This window comes from Macadamia integrifolia, chromosome 11 (assembly GCF_013358625.1).
Source record: "Macadamia integrifolia cultivar HAES 741 chromosome 11, SCU_Mint_v3, whole genome shotgun sequence".
Taxonomy (NCBI): Eukaryota; Viridiplantae; Streptophyta; class Magnoliopsida; order Proteales; family Proteaceae; genus Macadamia; species Macadamia integrifolia.
In genome coordinates this window covers 32,460,706-32,474,214 of record NC_056567.1, presented here as the reverse complement: position 1 = coordinate 32,474,214, position 13,509 = coordinate 32,460,706, and the positions used below count along the sequence as shown (strand labels likewise).

The 13,509-nt window shown below is 38.1% G+C and overlaps 2 protein-coding genes across 2 annotated transcripts in view; one reads left to right on the top strand and one right to left on the bottom strand.

Moving 5' to 3' along the window:
* The window catches only part of LOC122093993, a 6,698-nt gene extending 1,252 nt beyond the window's left edge, over positions 1 to 5,446 (top strand). Inside the window, exons 2-11 of the mRNA XM_042664566.1 lie at positions 322 to 573; positions 1,110 to 1,319; positions 1,825 to 1,905; positions 2,014 to 2,100; positions 2,209 to 2,304; positions 3,161 to 3,214; positions 3,302 to 4,317; positions 4,414 to 4,462; positions 4,589 to 4,628; positions 5,070 to 5,446. Of these exons, the coding sequence (XP_042520500.1) occupies positions 328 to 573; positions 1,110 to 1,319; positions 1,825 to 1,905; positions 2,014 to 2,100; positions 2,209 to 2,304; positions 3,161 to 3,214; positions 3,302 to 4,317; positions 4,414 to 4,462; positions 4,589 to 4,628; positions 5,070 to 5,221 (2,031 nt within the window). The 5' untranslated portion in view covers positions 322 to 327 and the 3' untranslated portion in view covers positions 5,222 to 5,446. The remainder of the gene's footprint in view (positions 1 to 321; positions 574 to 1,109; positions 1,320 to 1,824; positions 1,906 to 2,013; positions 2,101 to 2,208; positions 2,305 to 3,160; positions 3,215 to 3,301; positions 4,318 to 4,413; positions 4,463 to 4,588; positions 4,629 to 5,069) is intronic.
* A 1,448-nt stretch (positions 5,447 to 6,894) lies between these two features.
* Positions 6,895 to 13,106, bottom strand: LOC122093995. The gene is made up of 3 exons (XM_042664567.1): positions 12,708 to 13,106; positions 8,303 to 8,461; positions 6,895 to 7,299 (listed from the first exon to the last, which is right to left on the bottom strand). The coding sequence occupies exons 1-3, from the start codon at positions 13,002 to 13,004 to the stop codon at positions 7,165 to 7,167; spliced, it is 591 nt and encodes a 196-aa protein (XP_042520501.1). The 5' UTR covers positions 13,005 to 13,106; the 3' UTR covers positions 6,895 to 7,164.
* Between the last annotated feature and the right edge of the window lie 403 nt (positions 13,107 to 13,509).

Below are 13,509 nucleotides of genomic sequence, written 5' to 3'. Positions count from 1 at the left end.
TTTTTTTTTTTTGGGGGGGGGGGGTGTGTTCCAAATATGTCATGATGTTTCATTCCCATACAAAAATTCGATTTTGGACATTACATAATATTTTAAATTGAGGACTTTGTGCTTGAAGATTATGTATTTGACTTTAGGATGTAGCTTCATTATAGTGATTGCCCTTTGGAAAGTCTTAACTATACTACAGTAATGTTTGTTAGATAGTAAGAATTAATGGTTCCTGGTGACAATAATCTCAGACAAAAAATGAAAAAAGTTTCTCATCTGAATTTGGAGACACTCTCAGATGCCTTACTTTTTCTTTGTCATTTCCTGCAGCACAATATGAAAGGGGAAAAACAGAGTGCACTCAACATCTTGGTTATTTGGAGGGGCAAGAAGCTGAATGTAGAGATAGGGTCAGGTGGTACCCTGAAGGAGTTTGGGCACAAACTACAGAAGCTGACTAATGTCAAAGCTGATACTATGAGACTTCTTGTTCCACAATCCATGGGTGAAGGCTCAAAGATGTTCACTCCTTTCTCTGAGGACCACTCGAATTTAAGCTTGCGAGAGTCTTCCATTCTTAAGGTGTGGAGCCACATTCCTGTTATGTAATTGATAAATACACTTCTTTAGATTAATTTTATCATTTTCTCTCGTATACCTATTTTTAGGTGACATTGTCTGCGTTTCTAATTACAAATAATAAAAACATTAGGAAATTAAATCCTGAAGCTTTAGTCAGAGAACTTCTGAATAAAACCTTCACCTTGCAAGGGAATCCTCCCATAGATAGAGACTAGAGAGAGAATATGACCACACATTGCTTATAACTCATCATCTAATGAACTCCAGCCAATGAAACAGTTAAATTCCCACTATTAGTGCTGTTGACCACTTTGGCCAAAAGTTTTGATATGACCTTACAATTATATTTCAGGAGAAAGTGCTTTCCATTATGTACCTGTGGCAAGATAGCTACATGTTGATCATGTTTTGTTTTTGTTTTTTTTGTTTTGTTTTGTTTTTTATTTATTTATTTATTTATTTTTAATAAGTTGAGGTGATAATACAGCTTTTTCGGAGGCCTGTGAAGCTATTGATATATTGGCTTTCTTTCATAGGGAAAATCTATTAGAATGATGGGAGTGTTTGAGGAAGAGATTGAAGAGGTTAAACAAAATGCAAAAGCAGACCTGAGGATTGCTGGGTTTGATGAAGAGGAAAAGAGATTAAGGCAGCGGATGTTGGATAGGCCACAGGCTTCCCTCAAACTTCCACAAGGAACCTACATCTTTTGTGATTTCCGCACGCTTCAACTTCCAGGAATAATGGTATTGTCAACTTTTATCATGATCGTCATGTTGTACACTTTTAGAACTATGAAGAAATTGCAAGTAAATGGTTTATAATCTTTTGAAAGATTCAGTGGTACCTATTTCATTGTTAGAAGGATGCGAAACTTGAAAATTTTGCTTTTCTGCTCAGGAATTTTTTTTGAAGTTTCTAGGATAAGCTATGATAGATCCATGGGGATATCTTGAACCCAATTTATGTTGATTCTCTTATATTCAAATCATGCTTCTCCAAGTTTTAAACTATTGGACAAGTTTAGTGTTATATATCTATAGTAATATTGAATTCCTTGGAAATTCAGTGGCCTTCCTTGTTTTTTTGGTGGGGGGTGCTTAGGGGTGGGGTGGGGGTTGGTGACTGGGGTGCCTATCTCAGTGTGCAGCCAGCCATATTTCTCGAAAAATACCAATGTAAGATGGAGATTTATTCTCTCATATCATCTTTACTACTGGTGTAATTAATCATATCGGTGCTTTCTCACAGTTGAACCCTCCAGCTTCTGAGGCTTTGAGAAGGATGCACATGCTTGCTGCTGATCCAGGAATCATTGCTGTCATGAATAAGGTTCAATCAATTTCTCATTCTTTCAGTGACTACCATGTAAACTTACCATTATTTTGTGGTGTTTATCAGCGTTTCTTATAATTTTCTCTTGATTGTGTGCCTTTAAAGCATCGCTGGCGGGTAGGAATTATGACAGAGATGGCACCTGTGGGATATGTTGGTATCAGTCCCAAATGTATTCTTGGTTTCAACAAGGTAAGTGTCTGCTTATGCATTCTTGGATGACTATTTCAACAATAAATATGTTTTTCCTCCCTTCTTTTCTCTCAGACTTTTTGTCTGTTTGAATCTTATATGATACAGAATCATGGAGAGGAGATATCTCTTCGCCTTCGAACTGATGATCTCAAGGGTTTCAGGAAATATGAGAGTATCAAGAAAACTCTGTTGCATGAACTTGTAAGAAATCTTAAATCTACAGCCATGTTTGAACCTCTGTGGTAGTATTATACTATTACCCCCATATCGCTCTAGCACCCTGTACACCTTTGGATCCATCCAGATCATTGGTAAATGGGACCATTTCTTTGCAGATGTTGAAGGTGACTGTTGAAAATGGTCCAGTCAGTCTAGTCCATTTGCTGGAAGAATGTGACTATGTGGTCCATGTAGCTGTAGTGCACTGTACATGTGCTGATCTATTATCCCTGCATAGGACCATATATTGATGACCATTGTTAAACTTAAGAATTTTAGGACACGAGCCGACCCACATGTTGACTGGATCAAATGCTTCATGTGGACCTTATTCAGTATAGAAGCTAGTGTTGGAAGGTTCACTTTGCCACCATCCTGGTGGACTTAAACTTGGCTTCCTACACCTGATTAGGATGCAATATGCACTGCTGATATTCTCCATCAATTTTGCTTCCTGTATGGAGGATCACATTTGAATGTGCTATATCATGGATGCAGTAAACATGGACTCTTTATGGGGATACTCTACATCTGTTGAAGAAACATTACATGTTTTATATTAACTTTGGACTACTCAACATTTTTCTTTTTGTGCTGAATGGAATATCACGGTCATTTGGACAACTAGTTGACCTTTCTGTGGCCATGTATGGCCTATCAGTTGTTTGGATTGGTTAATGAGCTTGTGAGCCTTGGATATGTGGTCTCTGTGTGGCCTTTTCTTGGTGCCATTCATCACTTGGAAAAAGCACACATATCTTTACTTTTGCGTATGTAAGTTGATTTTTTAGCAATGCGCCTGTCGAAGATGCCTCTTTACATTTTTGTTCATTTTCAGGCTCACATGGAATTCTCTGAACATGACGCCAACTTTTTTGCACTAGACAAGCAGGTAGATGTGATGTACCATACTGTTCAAGTCTTTTATCATGGGCTTCTTGGAAGTGGGCTGACCTTGGTCTAATTTTGTCCTGGCCAGCTCAACGAAGAGGCTGCTAGTTTAGACTGGACAAGATCAAGAAGCCGCACCTTGAGTGGTGATAGGCCTTCGGAACACCATGAAGAGGAATTCTATGTTGGTAGCAGTGGTAACACTTCTCAAAGACTTGGGGGAAAAATGCCAGATCAGCTAGCTAGTGCACGTGCATCTTCAGTTGCTGCTGCTTATAGCCGTTTTGCAATTTCGTCCCCTGATAGTTCAGCAGAGGGATTTGGAGAGCATGTAGAACTTAATTCCGATGATTCTGGATTGATGGTGCATGAACCTGATCCTAATGATTTGGCAATGAAGGAAAGTATGCAAGTTGACAATCCAAGCGAAGCTGACCCTAATTTTGAGCCTGATCCTGATGATCGTGAAGTGGTACAATTTGCACCTAACTTAGAAACTGTTAAAAAGGTTGTGGGCTCCAACACCTATGAAGAACCTGATCCTGATGATTCTGAGATAAATGTGATTGCTTCAAAATGTGGCTCCACAGTTCAGCTGGGTATTAATGATGGTGAGGGGAATGAAACTTTGGACAAGGATATTCAGCATAAGAATTCATTTGAGGAACCTGATCCAGATGATTCTGAAGTTAAAAGGAGCATCTTGAAGTATGGAAATAGTTATGAACCTGATCCAGATGATTATAAAACTATTAAAATTGTAGAAAATGAGGTCCAACTGAGGAAAACTGCTGAGGAACCTGATCCTGATGCTTCAGGAGCCTGTTTGGAACATAGAAGCAGAAGTGAACCTGATCAAGATGCTTCTCAAGGCAATGGAATTCTGCAGTTTGAGCCTGATCCTGATGACAATGTGGGGAACACAATCGAAAGTTCTAGAATGCAAGTTGATGAACTCAATCCAGATGATCAAGAGCTGCAGAGAATCCAAGACCCTGTTTCTGTTGTTTGTGCCCGTCTTCAGGAAACCATAGAGATGCTGCGATCTGAAGTTAATCCCACAGAGGCTACTTCTGTCCTCCAGACTCTATTCAAGATCATTAGGTGAGTTGATCTAACTTTACTTTCTCTCTCTTCATTATTAGATTTCTATTTTTCATGCTTGGATACAGTTTGAGAGGAACTGACATTTTCTGGCAGGAATGTGATCGAACACCCAGATGAGATGAAATTCAAGAGGCTACGGAAGGTAATCCCATCTCTACAATGGATTCCATTTTATTTTGTATTTTCTTTCCTATCTTGAGATTGAATTTTCGGCTGCCAGGTTTCTGCCTTCATCTCACCCTCATTCATACCTCACCTTATCTTGCAGGCCAATCCTCTATTTCAACGAAATGTTGCAAATTATAAAGGTTGGTATCTTTTTTAATATGTTATGATTTTAAATTTCGAAGTAATATTTGTGATGGATCTTCAATGGCTTAAGAAAATGCTGGTTAGACATATCTCAAATTTATGAATTTTCATATGACCCTTCCAAGAGGCGACTGAATTAATGAATTTGTGCCATGACTTAAAATTATATAGAACCAAATGAGGCAAGGACAGTTCACCAGACTCTGCTGTAAAATACCTGTTTACATTGTTATTACTCCAGTTTAATTCCCTTGACTAATTGGGATTCTGACATCCAATCCAAATTGTGAGTTTGAATTGACCATCGCAGTTTGTAGAATCCAATCTGACAGCTCATGTTGGACCTTAAATCATTAATTAGTAATCCTTGAGCTGTTTGGGGGTTTAGCCCTTATTAAAATGGAGGCTAAAGGTAGTTTTCTTTCTTATGATGACAGCTGCTATGGAGGTTCTTTTCCTGGTGGGTTTCATCGAGGATGTTGTATCAGATGAAATCGGCAGGGCGGAGACTTTTGTAGTGTTGAAGAGGAATGATCCTGGCTTACTGTGGCTTGCCAAGTCATCTTTGGAGATGTGTATTGCCTGCTAGCTCTGGAATTGGGTAGATTGGGAGCTTAGGCTCAAGATGGCTGCTATTTCATATTATTGTGTGTATAGGATTGAAATTATGAATATAAATGAAACAGAGAAAAAAAGTGTGGAAGGTAAAAGAGTGTCAATGGGTTGTAAGAACATGAAGCGGTTCATTGAGGATTGCTAGTGGTCTTTGACTGTAAATGAAAATAACTTGTAAATAAATGGGAGTCTTCTGTTAGTTGAGAGAGAGTTGTCATTTGTTTAATGCTTTATGCACGGTCATGCATTCAACCAGTGGATGGGGAGAGAGGGGGATGTGTTATTACACTTCTACTCTAATTTTGTCAATGTGGAACATTCTATCGCATATGCCAATTGTTCCTCGGGCTGTTTTCCACAGATTGGTTGGATGAGAGTTCTCCTTCTGAACCCACTATCGAATATACCAATTGTTCCCTCGGGCTGTTTTTCACAGATTGGTTGAATGAGAGCTCTGCTTCTGACCCCAATCTCTGAGCAAGAACAGGGTCAAAGTGTTCCACGGGCATCTCAAACTTCTTTTTTTATCTACAAAAATCGGGTCTTTTGTTTGTTGATGGTTTGAATTTACTTTTGATTGTTAGGGAGATGTTTAAGAGTACAGCAGGAAACTGTGGAGTCACTGTTTTTGGTGTGCATTCTTGGAATAGATTGTATCATAAGCAAGAAAATAGAGAAGAATTGGATTTTAAAATTCGTTCTAGATCCACAATCTATTCTGAGAATGAATACAAAAACAACCCAAATGTAATGGTTACACATGGAGATCCAATCAAAATTTGTGTTAAAGGTATGCATCGGGCCATCAACTCTTGTAGAAGAATTAAAATGGTACAAGTTAGTGATACCCAAATGCATTAGATAGTGTTTGGTATGCATTCGTGCTCTCATATCGTAGAATGCATTTTTAATTGAGAATGAGAACATTGTTTAAATATATGTTTTACTAAAATGCATTTTGTTAAGAAAAACGCATTCTTGATTTCAGATTACTCACCTCTTAAATGGCTGTTACCGGATAAAGACATTAACCCTTTTGAGCGAACAATTCATGGGCAAAGGTTGTTTCATGTTTGGTAGATAAAATAATCTGATTCCACCTTGCCTATAAAAAAAATACAGGTTACAAATCATACATGCCAATGTAATTATTCAAAGGAAGCAGTTTCCCTTTACCAGCGGTGAAGGAAGTATTCTTTCACCAAAGACATTAATGGAGGTAGGATGAGAAACATAACGAGGGTAAGGGACATTTTCAAACTTTTCTCTTATAGGAGGAAGAATTAATGACTATCAAATCATCCATTTTCCTTCAACCGTGGTGGAAGAAACAACAACAACAAAAAAAACAACTTAAGCCTTATATCTTAACGTAATGGGGTCGATTACATGAAGGTTCCAAGCAAGTATGAATGCAAGGATCTATGTAAAAAGATTGACTAATTATGACTGATTATAATAAAGTGCCAGTTGTCTACCTGACGCATCACTATAGATCCTACAACAAGAGAACTCTAAAAGGGAGAGGCATTAACTTCTCAAACTTTTGATGCATCGCATGCCTATCTGTTATGGATGTGTTTCTCTATGGCATCCCATGGTAAAGTGAGCGGGGAAACAAACAAAACAATTTGGCACCAACACGGATGGAAGAAAAAATTTCCTATTTTTATGATATAATTTAAGCAGTACGCAATCACAGCAGCAATGGAGCACTAAAGGAATACCAATGAGGTGTGAAATAGCTTAAATAGCTTTCCTCCGCAGAGCACTTCCCCAAGAGACAAAATGTGGGAGCAGGGAAAGCTTATAACAATACTTCAGATGCCATGGATTGGCCACTTTCTGAGCTGTTTTCCTCAGCTTGTGAATTTGTTAATTTGGGATTAATCAATCATCTCATGTCCCTAAAGCAGCTCAGTTCACTCTCTCTGGTTGGTCGTCTTTGCTCTGATCTCTTTTTGGATCACCATCATGAGCTTTCAAACCCAAACTCAAATCCAAATTGGTTTCACTCAATTCTTGCGGTGCCGATTGATCCTTGTCTGATGCCTGAAATTTTTTTAATAAGAAAGATTATTCAGGAGCTTGTATAACAGGATAATTCTTTAAACATGTTTGATATAGAGATATCAACAATGTTAAGGGTGTTCCTTATTTAAGGCAACAAGCAATATTAATAAAACAAGCTATCAATCTGGACTATCCAATAGATGCTCAAACTGTTGGACTGAGGCGAGACTCTTTGGTTTTGGGGGCCCGGTCAGTATGATTAAGTTAGGAAATTGGGTTCAGATAGATGAGTATGAATATATGAGACTCATCATCAGAAGTTATAGGTTTTATAATACATGAGAACGATCATCTGAAGGTTTAGGTTTCATCTGTATCCTTCTATATGGTATATTTTGCTAATGTCAACAGATAATATGAGAATGTAAAGACTAAACTTGGCAGATGAGACTCAATTCTGGATCTAGCACCAACAAATTACGGTTTTAAACCTTGGGATCCAATCAGGCAGATTCGCCAATCTGGATAACGATCAGCCAGCACCGCACCTGCCGATTCCCCTGACTCTATCAATTAATGGCCAATAACAGCTACTATTAAACTGGATTGGCATTAGAGTCCAAGAACACTGCTTCAAAGGACAATGGAAAGGAAGGAAAAGCTAAAAATGGAAAAACAATTACTGGGAGGTTCGCATAATGGACACTGCTGGAACTTTATTTAAAATAGAAAGGAAGACAATGCTTTAACTTGAACCCTAACAAAGAATCAGGGAAGCATGGCTTCAAGGACCATCAAAATCCCAATCCATATTGCTTGATCCTGATTGGGATTGACTCCAATATCCAAATAGGATACACAAATTATCCAATTCACTGGCAAGATTTGACTGATGCATGGAAAGATTATCTGATCCTCTCTAAGGATGGAAATACAATCCCGATCCAGATTAGGATTAGCTTGGACCATCAATCCAACTCCCATCACTTGAACCAAGCATAGAGAAAACAAATGTGAGAAAAGTTTTATTTTGACAGGTTACCTGAGCTTCTTCCATTGGCACATCATTAATGTCAGGTTTTCCATTGGAACCATCACTCTTGGACTCTGCCCCAGCAGATGGATCAGTTTCACTTGGTTCGCCTTCCTCATCAGCCTTTTCTGCAGCTTCTATATTCTTCTGTTCCTCTAGTACAGCAATCTGCATTATCATGTATTGAACAATAAACAAGTCTAATACTCATCACCACAACTTAACCACTATTCAACTAACGAGAAGAAATTATGAGCATCAGCATAGGTAGCAGTGTAACTAACGATCCTCTAAAAAGGGAAATGAAAAAGACAATCCCCCATCTCTCTATAGGAGTACCCAAAATCTCATGCTCCTTTACAGAAAATTGTTGCTTAATAAATAAGCCTCCACCTTTGGAAGGCCTTACAATATATGCAGGTGGATAGTTTTTTCCCCAGTAACTGAAATCTGGACAAAGTAGTCTGGATCAAAAGCTCTAATGAGATTTTCACAGTGGATATTCAGAAGAGAGGCTAGGCGTTACCCCAGTCAGTATTGGGTTTGATCAAAATACGAATCAGTTGTCCAACATCCAATTAAAGATGACAACAAGGGCACATCGTGGAAAAATAATGAACATACAAACCAAGGAAGTAAGTATAGATACGTATACCGAGACGATACAAACAGATATGATACTATTTTTGGAAGAAAAGATGTCTTGCCGGACCCCAGACGGTCACTACAACCATGAGTTGCATTTCTGCAACTGGCGGAAACCACCAGTCATTAAGAGCTCATCTATACCCCTGCTTCTATTTTTTGCTTGATCTGAGCTTGGGGGACTCCTTGGAACTCCCATATGACTCTGTAGAAGCAACCTCTCTTGTTGCTGCCAACATTTATAGAGGAAAAGAAGATTGCAGCAAATGGATAAGACAACCTCTCACATAACTGATAAGACAAGTGTATTTTCTTCTCTGCAGAAATCTAACTGTCCATCCCAACTTATTCTAGCAAATGGATCCTCTACTAATGTCACTGGTCATGGTGCCATTCCTCTTTCTTCTTCCTTTCATTATCTGTTGTCCTTCATGTTCCTAATTACCAGTCAATTTTTTAACTGTTAGTCAGTTTACCAAGAATCTTAATTGCTTCATCACCTTTTATAATTCTCATTATGTTTGTCCAGATTTCAAGACAAAGAAGACGATTGGTGGAGAGCATGAGAAGGTTGGCCTATATTACTTTGATGTTGCTTCCTCCTCAAGCGGCGTTTGTTACCTTCTCTAGTGCTTCTCCTCTTCATTGGCACTACCGGCTGGGACATCTATCTTTCTCTAAGATACAACATATAGTCCCTAGTTGCAAGTCTTACCTCCTATATAGAGTGTGAAGCTTGTGAGCCGAGAATGCATCACCACACTGTTTTTCCGTCTCTTAGTGAGTCTAGGAGTTGGTCTTTATTTGATTTAGTTCATTCTGACATCTGGGATCCATATAGGGCTAAAAGTTGGCCCAGTTTTTCTTATTTTGTAACCTTTGTTGACAATCACTCTGGCATTGCATGGTTGTATCTTTTTTATTGTTCTTATTTTATGTCAATTTTTAAACAATTTTATAATGAAATTAAAGTTCAGGTTGGTGTTTGTTTGAAAATTTTGCGTACTAATAATGCTCTTGAGATTACTCAACTTAAAATTTCTTATTCATGTCTAATAATAGTATTATTCATCAAACTAGCTGTTCTTATACACCCCCAACAAAATGGTGTGGAGGAAAGGAAAAAATGACATTTGTTAGAAATTGTTAGATCCTTAATGTTTTATATAAGCATCCCCAACATTTATTGGGGAAACACTATTTTGACTGCTAGTTATTTGATTACTCGGATGTCTTCTTCTATTATTTGAAGTAGACTGCCATTTTGTCTGAGATGCAAAGATAAAGAAGTTGATTTCTACTCCATTTGTTAGTTCTTAATTAACTTGGAGACTTATTTACCAAAGCCTTGTTTCAAAATGTATTTCTTCAAAGGTGCTTAAGGTTGGGCATTGGTGATATCAATGCTCCAGCTTGAGGGGGAGTGTCAAGTTGGTATCTGTTCTGTAAGGGGTATTACTGTACCGAAGCCACCCTCTGACCCCTTTTTCTCTTCCCTCCTTTCATTGCTCCGATAGGCACAGAGCAAGGAGGTAGAATGGGAAAGGAAGGAAAGAGTTCCGATGGAGTTGGGAAGAATGGGATCTTTCGGCTCTGATACCAAGTTGATGGAGGGCCGGTAGGGGAAGGGAAGAAATCCTTGAGACGCTCAAAGTTGCAGGGAAGAGGGCGAGAAGTCGCACAAAGAAGGGGGGAAGAGGAATCACACGCATAGCCCTAAGGCTCTCAAACATTCAAACTCAATTCATCATTCTATTCTCTGATTTGTCCAATGGTTACAACCATTATACAGGGAAAATAAAGAAATAAAAAGGAAATCAACTAAAATAGGAAACTACCATAACTACGCAAACCGACTCTACTAAGACTCTCTAAATTGTATGTGATCCCAACTTGCTAAAATAAAGTGAATAAAATCAAATAAAATCCAATCTTTCTAAGTAAAGTAAATTCCTAAAATCCTACTAGACCCAAAAAGAATATGGATTTGGTTCATCTCTGTCCGGATACTACGATGGGCATGGATCACTCCACGGGTGCAAATCTGCATCATTAAGATAATCCAAATTTAAACAGATCTTAATGGAGTGCAATTTTATAAAATAGAAACAAAAATGAAGGTTATGATTGATGATCAAGTTACCCATAATGATCATTTCTATCATATTGGTTTCATCATAAGAACAGGGATTAAGAATTACAATGAGATGGATGAAGTAGAGAGGAAATTCAAGAGTGTTGTATGATATAACATTCTGTTAAAATTGAAGACTAGATTTTAAGAAGGCTATATACGACCAGAAATGCTGTATGGAACCGATTGTTGTGCAACAAAGAAAGAACTTAAAGTGGGAGTGAGTGCAATGAGGATATTGAGATGGATGATGGAAAGACTAGGAAGGGTAGGATTAGAAGTGAATACATCCTAAAACTCAACATTTGCACTGATAAGGTAAGAAAAACTGAAATCGGTTGATAATGGTCTGACCATTTGCAATTAAGGCCTAGTAATGCACTACAAAAAAAGTAATATCGTGCAACTTGATGGTGGTAAAAGAACAAGGATAAGACCAAAGAACTGGATTAAAGTGGTGGACACAGTCACACAAGTGCTTGCGTGTAACAGCTGCAAAGTTTCTCAATAGAGTGGGAAAGCATAGCAGGATCTGAGTAACTGATCCCAAGCATTTGGGATAAGGATGAGTTGAGCTGAGTTGTATGCATACACAAGAAATTCATTGGATTCCCAACAATGTTAACATTATTAGTCCGAAGGAAAACCCCCCAAAATCATTGATGCTCTCCATGCCATCTCACTAATCATGATGTTTTAGAGTGCATTGGATATGTTAGTACAACTTGTGAAAAGCAGTCCACTATGCTTATATTCTTCTTCTCTTACTTTCGATAGGATGATTGAACAAATTTCAAAGATCTGTCATATAATAATATTTTTGAGCAGTTAGGTACCCCTTTATTTGTTACTCAAGGTCTTCAAGTTTGCCAGACAAAAAAAGCTATTTACATAGAAAAAACAAACAAAAAACCTTTCCCTTAAGGAATTCCAAAACATCATCCTCCAGACCAGCTTGTTAGTATTTTACTCATAACAAGTCATCTAAAGGTCAAGCATACCTCTTATCTTCATTGTTTTTGATAAATAAAAAATACACAGCTTACATCGTAAATTAGAATTATATTATTAGCACCATAAATTTGTTTTGGAATACATTGAACAAAGTATTTAGGTTCCATCCTTCGATGATTCTCGATTCCCACCATACAAGAGCCTACTCTATCAAAAGATTCCAACATCCATTCGTGGAAATCCCAACTTGTGTTTGCTAAACTCTTAACATTTCCAGGAGATCTCCCTCACAATTCAAAAATTGTCATGATGTTTCAACAAACTCTGCTATTCTCAGAACTTCATTTGTGACACAACTGGTTTTATCAATATAGGCATCTCAAGAACTATATTTAACTCTCAAGCAAAACACAAAAACCCTAACTACGGAAGCCAACCCACAGTATCAATGTTTAACACCAATCCAGATCACATATCAAATAATTCAGGAAATCTTCTCAACCAAGCAATTTCACCCAAAACCATCGCCCCAAAATTGAAATCCCAGCTTAAATTATCACAATACTTTAAAGATCACACAAACAAAAAGAAAAACAAAAACCAAGAGAGAAAATCAAAGATCAGAAAACAGAAATCAACATATGAAACAACGGAATAGCACGGCAAGATCATTATCATTACCGGGACGTATCGAAATTTCCTTGGAGGTGGCTCTTCCGGTACAGCAGCAGCGTCGTCATCCTTGGCGGTAGTCTTATCGCCATTGGTGTTGTTGCTCTGAGAGAGAGGAGTCCACTTGTAGAGGAGGAGATGAGAACCATTAGTACCGTTAGACTGAGAAGAATGATGATTTGCAGTGTTAGACGGAGACACGTGGATCCACTTCTTCTTCCATTTCCTCACTGGACCACTGAACACGGTCGTTGGTCCACCATACCGAGTCGACGACCTTCCGAGTCGCGCCCCTACTCCCTCCATTTCTCTGCTAACTTCGGTGGATCTCTTGGCGGACTATGCGGCGGATCGCGAGGTTTCAAAAAATCTCTCTCTCTCTACACCCTATGCGCTGCGATTTTACTCTTTCTCTCTCTTACCCTATAGATTTCAACCACGAAAGTCAGTATGATCAACGGTCCAGATTAAGATATCGAACGGTCTTATGGTAAGGCTTCGTTTGGTATCGTTTCTGTTCTAGAAACGCCGTTTCGTGTCAAAAGCGAAAATTTCAGTTTCTGTGTCAAAATGCAGGTTTTAAACGAAAAAATGGTATTTTAAAATTTCAGATTTTTATTGGAAATTTTTTTTTTTGTCAAACGAAACGAAACTGGGAAGACGGAACTTTTTTTGGAGTTCCGTCCAATCTCATTTTTTCAGTTTTTTTTTCACTTTTTGTTCTAAAAAAACAGAAACAGACCATAAGTGCACCAAACAGAAGATTCCATTTTTTCGTTCTAATAGAATAAAAAAACTCCAGAAACAATTT